The 19,948-nt window shown below is 36.9% G+C and overlaps 1 protein-coding gene across 1 annotated transcript in view; it reads right to left on the bottom strand.

Annotated features, from left to right (window-relative positions):
* LOC129237822 (uncharacterized) overlaps window positions 1–19,627 on the bottom strand; it is a 38,268-nt gene extending 18,641 nt beyond the window's left edge. Inside the window, exon 1 of the mRNA XM_054872773.1 lies at window positions 19,541–19,627. Coding sequence (XP_054728748.1) covers window positions 19,541–19,627 — 87 coding nt within the window. The remainder of the gene's footprint in view (window positions 1–19,540) is intronic.
* Between the last annotated feature and the right edge of the window lie 321 nt (window positions 19,628–19,948).

Below are 19,948 nucleotides of genomic sequence, written 5' to 3'. Positions count from 1 at the left end.
GGTCCGTGACTACCATTCGGCATGAGACTCCAAATGTTAGCAATTTTTTTTCTAATAGCGGTCATTCCTCGGCCTACAATGGTAAACCGCCGAGTGTATTCCTGCCATAAAAAAAGCTTCTCATAATACAACCATCTGCCGCTTGGAGTTGACATAAAACTTTAGGTCCATCCATTTGTGGAAAACATCACGGCGTACACCTCAAATAGTTGGAGGAGCTCGGCTAAAAGCCAAATAAAAAGGTGAAGCGCCAATTATTAGTGTTCCAAAAGGTCATTTTTTTGAGAATTAATTTCGCATTTTCTCATCTCTCTTTTTCTTTCTCATGCGCCAATCAACATCTGCCAAATTGCAGCTAATTTAGTTCTTTTCTATTTAGCCGTTGACGAAAGCGCCGCAAAAAAGTGTAAAAGTACGTTCACATATATTAAGAGGACACACGCTTTTTTTCTGTTATATGAATGCATAATGATCTATTACACAGAAAACACAGGGTTGTATGTCAAAAAGTATGGTTATTATCTAGGATTATTTTATAATCTCAGCTTTTGGGAGAGAAATTTTTGTATAGGAAATCTCGCTTTTTCATTACGGATCGGGAGTTCAGCACGAAAAAGTCGATCATCTACTCATACGTGAACATATTATAAAATAAATTGTATATGATTTTTGCTATTGCATTGCAAAATTTATTGATCTCAATAGAGTTTTAAGCTTTTGATTAATAAATACGTTACTTGATGTATTTACTGAGTGGTTAAGAATTCGAGCGTAGGTAAAAGGTTCTAACTGCGCGTCACACTGCCGTCGTCAACAAATGGTTGAAATTTTTATTTTTAATTTTTTATTTACATATACATATGTTGAAATATAAATCAATTTTTTTTAATGAATGGAAATTTTAGAATTGTGCAGAATCCGTAAAACTGTGTGAAATTTATTGTACATAAGGTTTTAAGTGAATCGCTGAACATATTTACTTCTTCTCCTTCATATTTAATTGCTATATTATAAATATTTTGTTGTTATAGTAATATATAATACAGAATATTTTAGAACAGTACAGCGTAGCACAACTTTCAAATTTAGATTTTTAAGAGTTTAATTAAATTTTCTGTCTAAACACAATTTTTCCCACCTAAGATTAATAAAGTCTAACATAGTGGGAAAAATTAACATCATTGCTCGCATGTGATACGAAATTTATGAAATTTATTTCAGCTCTGCTATTTCCATAAGCACACAAATGCATCCACAACAAAAGCTGCAATAGCAAAGCGCCGGTAAGTATGCCACAACATTCATCTATACACAAAATTAATTTGGTAAGTTGACGCACGCATGCGCTTACCACTTACCGCCTTTTGAAGGCATAATAGCCTAAAATTATGCAAGCTTAAATAAAATCGACATTTTGGACGTACATATAATGAAATTCACAACGCATATTCGCTCTCTGCAGCACTACACAGTGAATAGTAGTAAAATAGTGATACTCAAATATTGGTATATGCCCTCGATGTGGTCGTAATGGTTATATGTACAATTCGCATTTTTTTTAGTAAATTTTTAGTGCATTTTTATAGTAAATTTTGTGTGCATCTTTTCTCCGTTTTACGTACTGTTAGTTTGGTAATCTTTTTAAAAATGTAAATTGGGTTTTCTTTCACTTTTTCCTTAGAAAAAAAAAAAAACAAATCTGTTCGCGAAGCTCCAACTTTCGTTCGTTTCATTCATTCTCAACGTGTTGGCCTTTGTTCTTCGGAAATTGTACGTAATCTTCATATACTGTGTGCCTATTAAATACATTTCGTGCAACAATTAAAGTTAAATGACTATCGTTTGCGTCGCATTTTTGCTGATTTGGAGAAATGTAGGTAAAAATGGACTGATCGAATAGACGCTGTCATGCATGCACGTATGTGTTTATTAATTTTAATATAATGAAATGAGTAATAATCCAAGAATTGTGATATAATTACTTCCAAGTAACTTATAATATCCAAGACGTACACTGAATTTAAAATTATCTGAACTTAATTGGAAATTTCAGATTTCCAATTGTAGTTATGAAGTCGAAATGGAAATTCTGAATACGAAATTGAAGTTCTGAATCTGAAATTCAAATTTTGAATATGAAATTGAAATACTGAATATAGATTGCACCTTTCTGAACTAAAACTGAAAATGATGTAGTGTTTTTCACTTCAATTTATTTGCATCAAAAGTAACCTCAAAAAGTAGGCTACCAAATATGTGTAAATTTCTCTCACAAAAGTATATTATTAACCTTAATAAGTTTCAATGCCAAATGCAAAAGTTGACGTCTTTCTTCTGAACAAATTGGCAATTATGAATATTTTGCTTCACTTTCTCATACAAAAATTGCCAACCTGTTTTTCATACGACACTTTGTATGCATATTACAAATTAACACTCGCACGCATTCGGAGTATCAAAAACGAAGGTCAGCATACGATTATGCATATTTATGTCATACTCAAATACAGTAAATTTGTATATGTAGTACTCATTCACGCACACATGCACATACATGCATATATTTCCATTTCTTTCGTACGGCATTTGCATACTGAAACACTTTCATTGCGCAATCTTTGGTGACGCGACAGCAAGCAATAAAGCCGGCTGCCATTCACATGTACACACGCACACGAATTGAGTATTTAGTATGAGTACCGCAATTAGCACCAAATAATAGGACACACTAAAACATGTTTGCATACACACGAGTGTATTCACCTAAACACACTCGAAACTTTAGTGATGTGACTCACTTCTTTACGATTTTATTTAGTATTTGTACAAAGCGCACATTTATTTCTATCGCTTACTTGCTTGTATTTTGACTATAGTTTGCATTTACCCTGCACAAAATGCGACTTTGCCCGAGTGTGTTCGGGAACGTGCGACAACTGACAGTTGTAATCTCTCTCTCACTTTCGTTGGAGCTGCGAAAAGACTAATTGTACCCGAATGGGTATGAAATGAGACTCGTACGTCTTGAAATTGGAAATGCATATCTATGGCCCACTCATCTATTGGCAACGCAATAGCGGGTGGATCATAGCATTGATGTACCACACTTGAGGACTGGAGTTCAAATCTTGGTACGGGCAAAAAAAAACTCTGTTAGTTATTTTTTGCTTTCTAAATGTTTTGTAAATTCTAGCACTGAAGTTTTTTTTGTTTAATTCAAATATTGTATTATAAGTAATTTTATATTTAATCTGAAAAATTCAAAAACCCCAGAATGGACGTAAGGCACAGCCTTCAGAATCTCAAGTTGTACTTCTCATATTATACCAATGTCGCTCATATTATATGTACATTTTCCTCTCAGTCTTATTACTTTCAAAATTCAAAGAAGTTTTTCGACTTTGTCGAATTACTACCCAATTGCCCCCCCATGGAACTAGTCCCGAAATACTCTTTTCAGAGTTTAATCTCACAATTTTTCGCAGGGTAGTTACCTACACATACATACACATATACATTTGCACGTATCTCCTTCTTTGTGCTTTCGTTTTCATTGCCAATAATCGCTGAAATAATTATCGTTTCTGTTTATTTTTCCCATTCTCACATACAATTTTTTTTGTTTGTATTCGCTTGCAAGATTTCATCTCTTTCACTTACGTTCGACCCTTTTTCGCAATTTCACGGGATTACAGCAGCGAAATAAGCTTTTAAATTAATTTTTATATTTAATGATGGCAAATGTGGTGATAATAGTGAAGCATAACAATGTAAGTAATGCCTCTTGACTGGCGCTGTTATACAACTCTTCGAACTACATACATACACACACATATGGATTCATGGTGATTAATATTTACCAATTCTGGTTCAGATTGAGCAATGCGTATTTAAAGAAATGGAAAATTTGGAAAATTTAACGGAAAATTCTGTATATAGGAGTATATATGGGTGCCAAGAACAGTCGTTTCACTTTTTCTAAGGAACGGAAAATATGGAACGACAAAATTTCAGTATCTATGCAAGTCTGCTGCTTCAAGTTCACTTTCGGATTTTTGAATTTTTCAGATTAAATATAACGGGACTAGTAATATTTGAGTTCAAAAATACTTAAATATTAGGATTCACAAAATGTTGAGAAAGCAAAAATAACACTTTTTTTTTCTTTTGCCCGTACCAAAATTTAAGCTCTGGACCTGCAGTGTGGTACATCAATGACGTAATCCGCCAGTTATGGCGTTGCCAACAGATAAGTGGGCCATCGATATGCATTTCGAATTTCAGACTAGTCTGATTAGTCTTATTTTATCCCATTCGGGTAAAAAATGGTACAATTATCATTTCTTTCCTCCAATATCCAATATTATTAGCTACAGATTGCAGTAAGTTGATTGTGACTCAACTGACTGGACTGATGACTGATGATGGCAAGATGCATTCGCAAAGTGTTAGCTTGTACAAGGAACGAACTTGAAATCTTTGAAAATAAAACTGTTGTTATCTCGTAGATTTTGGCACATGTGCCACAGAAAATTGGTGAAAGGACAAATTATTGAACGAAAATTGCAACAAAAAATGTGCATCAAGCGCACCTTCAGACTGAAAGTGGAGATGTTACATATAATCTGTACCTATAACCTTTTTTGGACTTTCTACTAGGAAAAATAGATTTCTGAATACTTTAGGTACATATCTACTTTTCATGACCAATATTATTTCATACCCTTCCAATAAGATCTATATATGTATATCCTTTAGCAAAATTATACACACACAACTACATTTTTTTATGAAAAACTAGTTCATAGAACAACAACAGCCATATAATGCTTTGAATAAAACTTTGAAAAAATTTCATAACACTTTTAACTCTTTACCAACTGGCAAACAAGTTGGTAACGAAGATGTGGCAACAAAATGGTGCGGAAGCGCTAGTTGGATTCTGGAAGAATCACCACTTAAACCAACAACCACTGCCTATGCAGTTTATACAACCCTGAATTTTGGTACAACAAAGTGCAAGTTTCAGGGGACTGCAAAATTCTGTTGACATTTAAATTTTTTTTTTCGCTGTGATACCTTTCTTCTTTCACACAAATAGTGGATTCCTACGAAAATGAGAATTTTTGGTACGCCAAGCCATAATATTTTCAAAATAAAAAAATTATCGTAGTGCTATCATATAATCAAATTTAGTACAAGTGTAATAATAAAATTTTTTAAATTTCAAAATTTCATTTTCAAGAGCTGGGGCTATACTTAGTATGAATTTTGCATAGAATGTTACATCCATTCCTCGATAGTTGATAATTTGTATTGTTGTTGGTTTAAGTGGTGATTCTTCCAGAATCCAACTAGCGCTTTCGCACCATTTTGTTAATTTGTGTTATATTGAGGGATATAGACAATAGTTGCTGAGCAAATGGAACAAAAGGGAACTTTAATTTCTTGAAATGTCAGGTCTTTCTTGAGCCGATTTTGTCTTGACCTATTAAAAACTAATGGTAAAAAAAATAATTCTTTAACAAAAATATGAAAAATAGGAAATAAGAAGAATAAAAATCGATAAAAATGTATTACAATTTATATTCGATTATAACGATGTTTTAACGTTACGATTAAAATCCAGAGAAGTTGTTGATCCACAATTCTATCGCATGCTCCCAATTAGCTGCAGTTCTCTCCTTTTTGCAACTTTCGATCCACGTTGAGCAAAAACAATGTACTCAATAAATAATTCTAAGCATTGTATTATGAAGATTTTATGGTCTAGATATGGTTGAGCCGTTGCTTTGCCAATTCATGGTTGCGAAAAAAAAATATATATATATAATTGGCGCGTACTTCCTTTTTGGGTGTTTGGCTGAGCTTCTCCTCCTATTTGTGGCGTGCGTCTTGATGTTGTTCCACAAATGGAGGAACCTACAGTTTTAAGCCGACTCCGAATGGCAGATATTTTTTATGAGGAGGTTTTTCATGGCAGAAATACACTCGGAGGTTTGCCATTGCCTGCCGAGGGGCGACCGCTATTAGAAAAATGTGTTTCTTAATTTTGGTGTTTCACCGAGATTCGAACCTACGTTGTTTCTGTGAATTCCGAATGGTAGTCACGCACCAATCCATTTGGCTACGGCGACGAACATTTATACTCTTTATTTAATTATCCCATATGCAATAAATAGCCTTGTGAAAATAAATTTGAATTTACCAAATTTAAGAAATACGAAATTTACTCATTTGAAAGATTTTATGGAGGCCTTAAGTAATAAGGTAAGTAAGTAATAATTAGTCATGAACCCCCGAAGGCAGTATCGGCATTGATTATGAAAATATAATTTCAGAATATTACTCCCAAAATAGGAATATTTTGAATAAATTAGAAGAGCATAATGAAATATATAATATATGGTAACCAGTCCTCCAGCAGGTTTGTAGGCTAAAATTTAGCCTGAAATCGATAATTTGGATTTGGAAATATTCGGAATGGACCGCAGTACTTAATATATCACAGCAGTTCAATTTTTTAATAACTTGCGGGGCAAACCCTTGGTACTTAATAACAACCAAATACGATCAGTCATGGCAGCTGCCGTTCTCTTCAGCCTTGAAATAGCAAGGTAGTTATTGGCATCGCTTGAGCCATTTGTTGAAAAATTTGAAGAAATTTAATTAAAAGAACAGATAGACTGAAGAAATACCTTTTTTAGATGAAAAAAATAAGAAAAATTACAATAAAATATGTACCTATAAAGGGTTGACCGGAAAGTCCTCGTAGATAAAAAATTCTAAGAAAATATGGAGATAAGATCAGGGAAAGTCGTCCTGGTTGCTCAAGAACAAAATTATTTAAGTAATTTCTGATTAATTTGGTTATTTGAGATGATAATCAAAACTTAACTGTTTTCGAGATATTTGATTTTAAGAAAATGTTTCCGCTGTCCATTCTTATGTCCACTATTTTTCAAAGTTAGTTCAAAGGTTCGATTCCTTTCTGTTTTTAGTTAAAGGGCATGTTGCTAATGAAAACTGTTAATAAAAGGTTAATCCATGAATTAATAGCTAAAAGTGATGATAAGATCTCTATGCGTCGGACATCTTGAGATACCTAATAAGTATGTGATGCCCTATTGGAAAAATTTTTTTTTATTTTGGAGCAACTTCTAAAGAAAAAGGAATCAAAAGCCTAAAAATTAAAATTTTACTAAACAATTTAGCATTTTTGCGCCACCAAACGTGGACAAAAGAGGCCGTTAAGTTTGTTCATGTCGCAGAAGACGAAATGAAACGAAAACATTGGGTAAAATCGTGCGTGACTTCTTTGAAAATAAGTTAAAAAGTTTCCGTGTTTAACTTTTCGGTAAAAGACTTCAATATCAGAATAGGGCAAAGTTGGCTAGTGATGTTCTTCCGAAGCCTATCGAGATTTTGTATAGCTTGAATGAGCCCGAGACAGCCCTCCTTTGGTTAACGCTTCTACGCAAACAGAGTAATTTCTTTTTTATTTAAAGGAGCTTGGTTTAGATGATATAATGACTGTCGTGTGTTTCACCTGGAGAAAGAATTGGCCCATCTTAAAGAACGACTTGTGAAACTGGATAAATTCAAATCAAATGCCAGGCAAATAGTTTCTGAGGGACAGATTAAAAAGTTGGAAGAATCAACCAAAATAATTGGGACAATATCCAAAATTCATACATGGTTGACCAACGGTCTTCTGAGAATGAAGAAAAATATCATTTTTAATACAAAACGTTTAGCTTTTAAAGCGTAGGTTCCCAAACCTTTTGTGAAACATACCGAAAGTTGCAGAAATTGTTAAAATGCAATTATTAAGTAGGAAATACTAAGTTATGCTGTATTTTATAACTGTATGATTTTGGTTACCACAATTGTTTGTAGAACCACAAGCTTCTAAATTTAGGATATTCTACTTTCTAAAACCTGAACAAATTCTTAGCAAATATGGGAGGCATTACTAAACTATATCTTTACAAAAATATCATAAGAAATAGTATAAGTACATGAAGAACTCGGTAGCTAGGCACCAATAGATGCCAATCCCATGCATTATCAATATACTTGTATGTGTGACTAACGTACAGAAATGGTCCAATTAAAAATATAAAAAATTATTAATAAAATAACGTAAAATTATTCTATGGTTCACATTTTTTGCAAGCTTTTCCTTTACTTTCAAATTGCATCAACGGGTTAAGTAGCATCCCAAATCAGTTGTCAAACTTTACGCCACCCACATTTTTTTATTATTGAATCATGATTTGAACCAAATGGCTGCTTGACGATTTTTTACTAGGTGTCTTCTACTTCACAGCATAAACAAATTTTTTTGTAAGCAAACTATCTTGCAAATTATTTAAAAAACTAGCATGCCCTAGAGTGGTATTTTGGCCTATAATACCATAATAAAGCCAATATGGGCACTCAAGCATCCTCAGAAACTTTGAGTTCATCCCCTCGTCGACGGATCAGTGCATGCCTTCGCTTAGTCCAAACGGAACTTTCTGCACCCATATTCCATCAAGGGAGGAGTGGACCAGGCGACAGGACCTCGTTAACCTGGTCACGGATGGCTCGAAGTTGGACGGTAGGGTTGGAGGAGGAGTATTCTGCAAAGAGCTCCCCATCAAACTCAAATTCTGGGTACCGGATCACTGCAGTGTGCTCCAAGCAGAGGTGGCCGCAATCAAAGAAGCAGCTGACTGGCTGCTCACTTACGTAATAAGTGTTAAGAAGGTAAATATTTATTCCGATAGCCAAGCAGCAATTAAAGCTCTTTGCTCTATTGTGATGCCCTCGAAATTGGTCAGGGAATGCCTGGTCGCTCTCTCGATTGTATCAGAATTCTTCGATATAGAGATAATTTGGGTACCTGGTTACAGTGTCATTGCTGGAAACTGCGAAGTCGACTAGCTGGCTAGACAAGGGACTTGTGAGGCGGTGTGCCCGCGAAAGGAGAGGATCGGGATCTCCTTGACAACCTGCGCTCTACTCCTGGAAGGATGGGCTTTGCACCAACTCAGCGAGCGCTGCGTAAGTACACGAACGTGTAAGGTCGCGAAGTCCATCGGGGCACGTTCGGATAGGAGGTGTTCGAGGGATATTCTGAGGATGACGAAATATCATCTCTCAAATTTCGTGGGCAACCTCACGGGGCACTGCCCGCCGGGTACACATGCCATGAGACTCGGAATTACTTTGAGTCCTTTTTGCGTCAGCTGTATGGAGGATGAGGTGGAATGAATCATCTCAGCACCTGCTCCTTAGCTGCCCAGCTCTCGCGGGACTAAGATTTAAGCATCTTGCTTCTCACTTCTTTTCTGCGTCTGCTGATATAGCAGGCCTTAATAACAAAAATCTGATGAACTTCATCAGCAGCATAAAGAGGCTAACACAACCGCAGACTAGTCACCGTTCATAGTCCACGAACACTCCACCCTCCCCACACATTTCCCTTTTGTCCTATCGTCCTTTTCCTTCACCTCTTTTCCTCTCTTGCAATGGTATCACTAAGGATGATCCGAACTTCTTTCGTCCAAGTGCGCCCACTCTCTGGGCAACCATCACTACCTAACCTAACCCAACCTTGTTGCTATACGAATTAATCAGAAATGGTTTAAATAATATTGCCCTTAAGCAACTAGGTTGGTTTTTCCTGTAATCCTGTATAATTGTATAGAAAGAAGCGGAGTGCATTAATTTTGTTTCAATTAGTGAGGCACCTTTAAGCCAATGGTAGGTTGCGTAAATAATTGAACAACAGCGGAAGTATACAACAGCGAAGCGCCTTTATTTTCCCGCATACTGAATAACGCGCCCAGCTTGAAGCTGTTGGTGAAGCTTCTATTAACTAAGTCACTTATAACGGTTACTTAACCGCTAAATGAGCCAACATTGAGACATTCACTTTATGTTGCACATTTCACACACACACACACACACACATATACATGTTGCATGATAGCCTTTGTATTTTACGATCCTTTTATGCACTCTTCCTACATAAGATTGCGAAGATTTTGCGATACAAAACTCAGCACACAATGCAAACACAAGAAATCCAGAAATATATCTTTTTAACTGCTCACCTTTTGTTGTTGCTTGTAAACTTTTAAGTGTTTTCATAAAATGTCCTTTCGACGGTGGCTCGCGTCTACCACTACTTAACACCACTGCCTTTTGAAATGAACTGTGCCAACGCCAATCGGAAACAAGCCATTTATATGAAAACTAAAAATTTAATGGATCTCAATGCGAGTGAGTTGTGGCCCCAAAGCAAAATAAAGAAGCTGAGTTGTAAAGTTGGTAAAACCGTAACAGAAGACGAAGAAATTATGCACAGACCAGAGAGTAGGAAATGTTCAAGAAAAAAAAAAAACACAAACAAAAGCAAAAACAGTCAAGTGAAGGCGCAAAACAAATCAAAATAAGTCAGGGAGTTGACACAGTAAGGAAACCAAAATAAACAAAATATTAGACCTGAGACCGAAAAAACGCGCAAAAAGCGGCATGGCGCTACACTGATGAGTGCTAATGGTCTTATGGTGAACGAGAAACAAAACAACAATAGTTGAAAAAAATAAACAACACCAACACCATTACATTTTTTGGCTCATGTTTGCTTTAATTGCTTTCTTATTATTTTTCGTTGATAGCTTTTACATCAATTTTCGTTCCTCTCTAATGCGAAGCGAGTCTGCAGACTGACGTTAAGCCCTACTGCAGTGACGCGTGTGCCCAGCGCGCACCTTCAGAAATCCCCAACATTCGTCAGTTGGTAGGCAAACATACTCAGGTCTAGCCTTGATGCTTCGTTATTCGATATTGTCAAAGTTATAAGCGAAGAAGTTGGTAGGCCGCATTCAATGGAAATATGAATTTGGCCACAACAAACACATGCAAAGCGTGTGAGTGAGTCATCGTTGAGTGGGAAAATACCGAGATGCACAGAAAACAAGCACAAAGCAGCGACTGCTAACCTATCACATACCCGTGTAACTATAGGAAATAGCGCTGCTGCTTTGTATATTAAACCATTTACTGGCTGTTTGTGCCATTGCACGCACAACATGCGAAATTATGCAATCCATTCAAGTCAATTCCGTTTACTCTTTGCCATTCATTCAACTGAAGCCGTACAACTCATTGTTATTTGCCTACCTGGGGTGAGTGGTCATCACTTAATCCCTGCTGGAAAAGGCATTAATGGGCCATTGAATGGTCTGTTTTCTGGGAATTTAGTACTAGTTCGCGTTCATTTGCTTTTTCATTGTGTAAGTAATAGAGCAATGTACTAGGGAGTGAGTGTGTCGGTGGTAGCTTAGCACTGGTGCTGAATTGAGAAGACCACAGCCGCATACATTTTTCGATAGTCGCCATTCTGTGCTGAGTTTGATGAAATATGGTATCTGAGGAAAGCAAAACGGTGTTGCTGCTCGCGTTGCTATCTCGCACGTAATAGTCCATAGCGCAGGTTAGGACTACAAATTTAAGTTATCATCGGAGGGCGACGCAGTTGTAAGGTTTAAAATGTGGTTCCTCCATGGTCATTCCGATGATATTTTTTATAGAAAAGAAGAAAAGTGTTAGTGTCTAGTTGCTTTCATCTTTTATTGATATTTAGATGTAGAAATGTATATATGTATATGTATATCATATGATACAATGTATATAAGGGGTGGTTAAATTGTAAGGGCCGATGTTGAATGTGAACCACACCTAAGCGTCAAGCTCTTTTCTGAATTTGATTTAACATTTTTTAATTTCAGACTAACTCAATTTGAACCATAGAAAGATACACAATCGAGCAACGCGTTAAGTTATTCAGCTTTATTATGAAAACGGCGTTCAAATCAAAATGCATATCGCGCACTTCATGATTTTTTCAGTCAATCTAATCGTCCAAATGTGCTTACATCGAAAAAATTGTGTAAAAGTTTGAGCAAACCGGGTCTTTAGGAGATGTAAAAACACCAGTTCATGCTCGTACAGCTCGTACTGCAGAAAATATTGCAGCTGTTCCCGATAGTATGGTTGAAGAGCCGTCCACCTCAACTCGTCGTCCTGCTCAACAATGGCACCTCTCACGCACGTCGTTGATGAAAATTATTCATAAAGACTTGCATTTACACGCTCACAAAGTGCAATTGACTCAAGGACTAAAGCCTCTTGGTCCATTTCAAGCGTCGTCAATGTTCAGAATGGTGGCAGGAAATGGCAACAGTGAATGACCAATTTTCGAAGAAAATCATCTTCAGTGATGAGGCACATTTTCACCTTAGTGGATTCGTCAATAAGCAGAATTGCCGCACTTGGGCGAATGATAATCCAACAGTGATTATCGAAAAACCAATGCACCCACAAAGAGTGACTGTTTGGTGCAGTTTATGGGCTGGCGGCATCATTGAGCCGTATTTTTCCCAAAATGAGCCCGGTCAGGCAGTTACTGTGAATAGTGTTCGCTATTGTGAGGGGATAACGAACTTTTTATGGGCCGAATTGGAAGATATGGATGTGGACGACATGTGGTTTCAACAGGACGGTGCCACTTGTCACACAGCTAACGAAACAATGGCTATTTTGCGCGAAAAATTTGATGGCCGAATAATCTCACGTCGCGGCGATGTCAGTTGGCCGCCAAGATCATGTCATTTGTGTACGTCCATAAGCCAGCAACAATTCAAGAGCTAAAGGATGAGATAGTTCGGCACATTAACGGCATAGAACCTCAATTATGCCTTAGCGTGATAGAAAATTTGGACCATCGGATGGAGGTGTGCCGCCGAAGCCGCGGTGGCCATTTCGCCAATATTTTGTTCCATAAGTAATTGAATCATACCGATAGTATCATAATAAAGAGAAATGACAATAATTTCCTAAAAAAAGTATATTTTATTCAAAATTAACACCGGCCCTTAAAACTTAACCACTTAACTTAAAACAACGAAAATTCATTTATTATTTTTGTGTAGAACATTTAAAGATAATTCCTTTCAAATGTTGACCAAAATTCGGCCATCCGTAAACACTAATTTCGTATGACTCGCGACTCGCTGGAGGACTTCGGTCGGTATCTCGTGAATAGCTTTAGTTGGCTGAATGTTGGTTTCCAATGCCTCAATCGAAGCTGGTGTGACCACAAAACATTTAGACTTTACATACCCACACAAATAAAAGTGCAAAGGTCTGATATTACACGATCGTGGATGCCAATCGACTCTTTCGAGGCGAGGGATAAACGAAGCGATGACGTAGTAATCCCATTGTTTCACGGGCTATATGGTAAGTAGCGCTGCCCGCTGTCTTTTTGGAACCAAATGTTGTGCATATCACGGGCTTCAATTTCCCAACTTCCGACATGAAAAAGTAGTTTATCATCAGCGTTCGCCATGCACTGTTATATTGGCGCCAGCCTCGCCTTTGACGAAATATGGGCCGATGATTCCACCAGCCTGTAGGCCGCGCCAAACAGTTGTTTTCAATGGATGTAGTGGCTGTTTCTTGCCCCTCGAATAGCTTCGGGTTGCTCTTCAGCCCAAATACGGCAATTTTGCTTATTGACGTAGCCAGTAAGTCAAAAATGGGCCTCATCGCAGAGCTGCTATAAATTCGAGTCCTGAGCGCACGATGAACACTTTTCTCAGAGCGTCGATTTTCGTAATATAATTGCACAAATTGTAAACGTTGTTCAGACGTAAGTCCTTCCATGATAAAATTTCAATGAATACTGAAAAAAAGTATGTATTTATTTATGTAATTTGACGGTAAAGCGATCTGCAAAAAGTATCTCCAATCTGATCACCCTTTTCAAATTTAATTATTTTCGAGTACTGAGCGAGGTAACAGTTAGACATGAAAAACCATCATAACCAACACAATTTATTTGGTTAATCCGCTTCGTGTGTTCTACAACTTGTATCTGTTGCTGTTCAAATAATAAAAAAGAGAGAAGACGTAATTTATTTTTTTTTTTGCCATACGAGTTTCAAAAAGTTGTCGGCCTTCCAAAAATGGTATTCCAAAAAAAAGGTATGTCGCTAGCGACACGGATTCCGGGACTCACAGGTGTCTGAAATCAAAAAGACAGAACGGTTCTTCTTCAGTATAAAGGTCGTTATTGTCTGTACTAGGATCTTTAAAATGAAACAAAAAAAATTTGATAAAATGGCGGACGTTCAAAGATGAAAACGCGTTTTTTTACCCTTTTGTTAATTTTAAAGGTCCGAAAGAAATACTAAAATTTTTTTCCCCGAATGATCGTAGTTCACACGATAACGGCAACAACGTCCTTTAAATTTTATTTTATCAAAATCGGTACAGTAGAATCTGATATATCTGTGTCCACTGTCCATGTGAAGACCATTTTTTGAAGGCTGAACAAACCTTGTATGGACAAAGAAAAATTTTGCTTTTTAAAAATAGGTTAAAAAATAATATGCTGAAAACAAAAATAAATTTTTCTTCGTTTCCGTTTTATTCGCTTTTAAAGAAACACCCAAAAAACACCATTTCAAATGAGGCGAGGGCCTTAAATAACTTAGTTTTACATTTATATTTAACATACTTTATAGTTTGCACAAGATAAAAAATACTAGAATATTGAAAAATATGGTACCTCCGTGAGGATGCACATGATTGTTATTCGGTATAGCCCCGACCTTAGGTTAGGTCAGGTTATGGTGGTCTTAGGTATGTACAACTAACTCACTTAGACTATACAGGTCCATTGTGATATCATTTTGCGGCACAGGAACCTCATTTATGTTTCTTCGTGGAACCATTTTGTGGCTCTTATGGCCCGACCTTCATTGGTATTAGAGGATAAGCCGGTGTTTCTAACAGCGGTCGCTTCTCGGCGTGTGATTATAGGCCTCTAAGTGCCTTTCTATCACGAAAAAGCTGCTCGTATGTACGACTGCATCAAGTTGAACACCACAATTTATAGGAAATGTTCAGTCAATGAGCTGGTAACAAATTTATGCGCAAATTACATACTTTTGTATGCACCTATGGAGGCCGAACTCGAGCCAGTACCTTTGAAGAAGTAGTGAGCACTCTAGGTGACGGCCATAATAACCGCGAATGGCCATTATTTCTGAGTACCACTTCTGCTTTTTCACTATCAAACTTGTTACCCGCAACATGAGTTACGAAGTAGTTTGCAATCAGCTCAATCGTACCAGTTCTGAAACAGATCGTACTAACTCATATTTTTCCTGCAGGGCAGTTGCTGTGTGAAGACAGACTCACTCATACACGCAAAATCTCAGCTACAAATTGTGTGCTTGGTAGTTATTTAAAATTATGCCACATTTACTTATCCATTTATACACACATACATACATACTTTTGCCACAGACATTTGGGTTCATTATTTCCTTTGGCCTCTACTTACTTCATGCAGCCAGTTGGCTTTCTGCTTTCCACTTCGTTTCGCATGCGACGAGATAAATGCGCTCTGTCTGTAGCTGAATCTGCTACTCTTGATTGCAAGTGGTTTGTCACAGCTGTTGCAACACACCCACTCACTGGATTTCTTATTTATGTCATTTGCAAGTGGGTTTTCACCGCCGTCCGAGTGGGTCCACTTAAACGATATTCATTGATTTAAACACACACACTTACATACAATATTTGAATTTAATAAAAAGTTTATAAGTTTTGTGCGACAGTTGTTGTTGGCGTGACATTCAAATTCGGATGCGATTGAACTTTATTTCGGTCGACTGTGGTTCAAAGTTATTAGAAGATATTAAGAGATGATATTAAGCAAATCTGAGGTGTATGCAAATGTGTTGTGCATATAAATATACCCACATATATGTATGTATGTGTGTATGCACAAATAAAGCTTTTGATTTCTAAGATTTACGATTTGCATCTTTTTGAAATAAATTGAGATTTCGGTAGTATATCAGAATAACTTATTTATTACTAAGAAAAAATGTGTCCAATGAAAAATAAGTAACCAATGAAACATTTAATGTTCGCATATTTACATGTTTAACAGCTCAGCTCTCGCAAGTTTTGGGCATTTTTTCGGTTTACTACGACAATGAAGTTAGCTACGCACTTTTAGCTACGATTATTCTACTTAGGTAAAACCTTCGCAATGGAATAATCTTCATGATTTTCATTATTTGATGAACATAACCGACGACTGGCCTACCGAAAAATAATCGCTGGAACTCCCACTTATCTATTGCTTTCGATATTGTTTTAGGCCTTTAAAGGGAGGATCTCTAAGGCAATTAAGGTATATAAACTCTTTTGCGCCTTTTCTTTCTATTATTCTATCCCGAGAATTTTACGCCAAAATGCAAAGAGTGTAAAGAATTTTTACTAAGTTTGCCTTATCAAAACTTCATTGGCCAAATGGTTGTCCCGATTATTTGGGTAGGCGGAAACTGTTAAGCTTACAGTGCTTATCTGATAGAATAACTCACTTTTCAATAATATTTATAAACAATGCCCTTCACCCTTTGCGGACCTCTCTGGCTAACCGGCGCCAATTGGACATACCAACCCAAGCTAAGTCCTTCTCAACCTGATCTTTTCAGCTGGTACCGCATCGAATACTTTCTTAGCCACAGCGTTTCTTGTTTGCGATTCGCACTTATTTCGTCAATCCCTAATTTCGGTGATTTCATCCATAAAGGCATTCCTTTTCTATTCGTCATTACCATTCCCGTGCGTTAACAATAACTTTAAAAATGCTTTATCGTTCTGCTACGACTACGTTGTCTTTGAAAAGCCTTTATTTTCATGGCCTATTTCAGATATGCTGCAATGTAGGTCTTATCTCATTTAGATTAAGATTGAAATATAGTCGAACCACAGAGGGATAATGGCTTAATATATTGTAGTGAAATTTACATTTTGCTAAACATCCATTATCCTAAATGTGAATTAAGGCAGGTTAAAATTTTTACGGTCGCTGTACATGAAACTGGCCATGCATATAATGAGTCGGTATTTAGATGCATACGACTGTGGAACACTTACTGCGAAGTTATATAGTAAATTTTAATTTAAATTCATTAAACTTTAAGTAAAATTTATTTGCAAAGTTAATGTAGTGTGAAAGAATATCTGTAGATGAATAAATTAATAAATAAATAGTAAATAAATAAATAATTAAGTAGATATATTTCAATAAATAATCGACTTAAAATGGACGAAGTTATTAATATTTGAGTGCCTGTTGCCCTAAATCGGATTTCTCTACTTACTCGACCGAGGCGAATGTATTGAACTTTGTTTTTACTCTTGGCTTTCAGATTATCAAACCAAGCCTATTATTTTTACGCCGGATGAATTAATTTCGACAGAAATGATTTATTTTCAGGGGTTTGCTTATGATTGAATTGAATAGGTAGATGGATGCATTATGAGATATACGAGAAATGTGTATGGCTGGAAGGGAAAATTATGCGAAAAATTACTTACAAGCGCCTCCTCAACTAACGGGTGATTTTTCGTTTCGTGTTTTATTTCACTGTCAAACATCTTCAGTTTGGTCTATAATTTAACCATGAATCGTCTTACTAACGAACAACGCTTGCAAATCATTGATTTTTATTTTCAAAATGCGTGTTCTGTTAAGAAAGTTTAAAGTCGAAAAATTATGTTCAGCCATGAAGCTCATTTTTGGATCAATGGGTACGTAAATAAGCAGAATTGTCGATTTTGGAGTGAAGATCAGCCAGAAGAATTGCAAGAGCTATCAATGTATCCAGAAGAGGTCACAGTTTGGTGCGGTTTATGGGCTGGAGGTATTATTGGACCATACTTCTTCAAAGATGCTGCGAATCGTAACGTAACTGTGAATGGTGCGCTATACCGGGAATGATATCCAACTTTTTTTTGCCCAAAATGCAAGAGCTTGACTTGCATGACATGTGGTTTCAGCTAGACGGTGCCACATGCCACACAGCACGCGTAACAATGGACTTATTGAGAGGCGAGTTCGCTGAACATTTTATTTCACGTTCGGGACCTGTCGATCTGTCAATTGGCCACCCAGATCGTGCGATATAACGCCTTTAGATTATTTTTTGTGGCGCCATGTTAAGAAAATGCGTATATGTGGCTCTAACTTCCCGAAACCATTATTTTCATTTTTGGTATTTTGCAGATAAGATATGGATAACTGCAACTTAACTCCAGAAATGAAAAAACCTGCAGTTATCGTCGCTAAATATGCAAATCACACCGATTTAGAAATCTCTAATTTTCTTAAGAGCGCCCGATCATTCGTTCATAATACTCACCGTGGATAGGATGCACCAGGCGGCGATGCATCTGTTGTAAAACGCAACTAACAGGAGGATCATTTTGACGCTGTACGATCTGCAGAATTTATTCAACCAATGAAAGCACTCATTGACTAGGGCCTTTCAAACCCAATGAAGGCTCTTGCGAAGGAGCTTAAAGTTTCCGATGGTCTTATTCGTCGAGTTGTCCATGAAGATCTCCGGTATAAGCCTTATGTTATGCGCAGAAGTGGCTTTATGTATTAGCAAACACTAGGATAAGGAGTTATTCGATTAAAATGCGTTATAAATAATATTAAACACTCTGTAGCGCCTGGGATGTCATGTTTTTCTTTGAAGAAAAAAATTCTTACGAAGACCAAAAGACCAACTGCAGCAATGACCAGAATTATTGATGATTATGTTCTAATCCCACAGAGGTTCTTGTTGTCACATACACGAAGTTTCGAACAACTGTTGCGGTTTTAGATCATGTGAGCAACAAAGGACATTTCATGCCACAACAAGTATTTGGAGTGAATTCTGCTGCATATTTCGAGGTTCTAGAGAATGTAGTGAAGCCCTAGAATGATGATGTATGCGGTGACAGCCCATACTTCTTTCAGCAAATTTCTTGCAGTTCGATAAGAGTGGGCATTGCTAATAGCCTATTTTTTTTGTTATGTTGATGCACTCTTCATATGGACGTATGCTAAGTTTCATTTTCTACAATGAAAAAATCAAGAATCTGCTCCTTCACACAAATCGATGGCGACTCAAGATTGGATGGCTGAAAATTTCCATAACCACATAACACTGAACTTATGGCCACCGAAATTCCCAACCTCTTATCCTCTGGATTACTATGTATGGCGCGTGGTTGAGCGTGAAACCAATAAGCATCTTTGTAAAACCATTTCTTCTCTGAAGGCTGCAATTGAAACCATTAGGGCCGGCAGGAATAAGAAGCATTGATTCGGACATGCAATCCTTTCCCACACCAGATCGAGGAGATTATTGTAGGAAATTTTGGAGGGACCTACATTGTTGAGCCGACTCCGAGCGGCAGATTTTTTTTTTGTTATGAGCAGCAGAAATGCACTCGTAGATTTGCCATTGCCCCCCGATGGGCGATCGCTATTAGAAAAAACGTTTTCTTCCTTTTTGCTCTTTCACCGATACTCGAACCTACGTTCTCTCTGAATGCCGAATGGTAGCCACGCACCAATCCATTCGGCTACGGGGTCCGCCAATACTTACTTACTTACTTTTCTCAATGCTGCCTCAACCATTTGCTGATTCAACTTCCCACATTCCTTATCGATTGTCACACTATTTCTCTCACTGTTCTGCATTTTTGTCACTTTTTAGCGTCAATTCGAATGTCAGGGAGAGCATCGTTGGGACGTCGTTAATGACGAGTGAATGACAATTTTATCGATTTCTACAGAAACAGGCTACAGATGTTCGCTAAACGGCACTAAATGAAGTTTTCAGTTTCTTTTACTACTCGCACTCGATATCCCCACTAAAAACGTAAGCTGAGTGGAATATATTGGAAAATGTTGAAATACTTGCATGTTAAAACACCAGAAATTTTTTCACATACAATCATATTTGCTATGGCCCACTATTTTTTGCGCTTTATAAAATCATCTTTCTTTTTTTTTGTCTTT

The sequence above is a fragment of the Anastrepha obliqua genome, chromosome 1 (genome assembly GCF_027943255.1).
Source record: "Anastrepha obliqua isolate idAnaObli1 chromosome 1, idAnaObli1_1.0, whole genome shotgun sequence".
Taxonomy (NCBI): Eukaryota; Metazoa; Arthropoda; class Insecta; order Diptera; family Tephritidae; genus Anastrepha; species Anastrepha obliqua.
The sequence above is the reverse complement of the archived record's forward strand: the minus strand, read 5'-3'. Positions and strand labels throughout refer to the sequence as shown.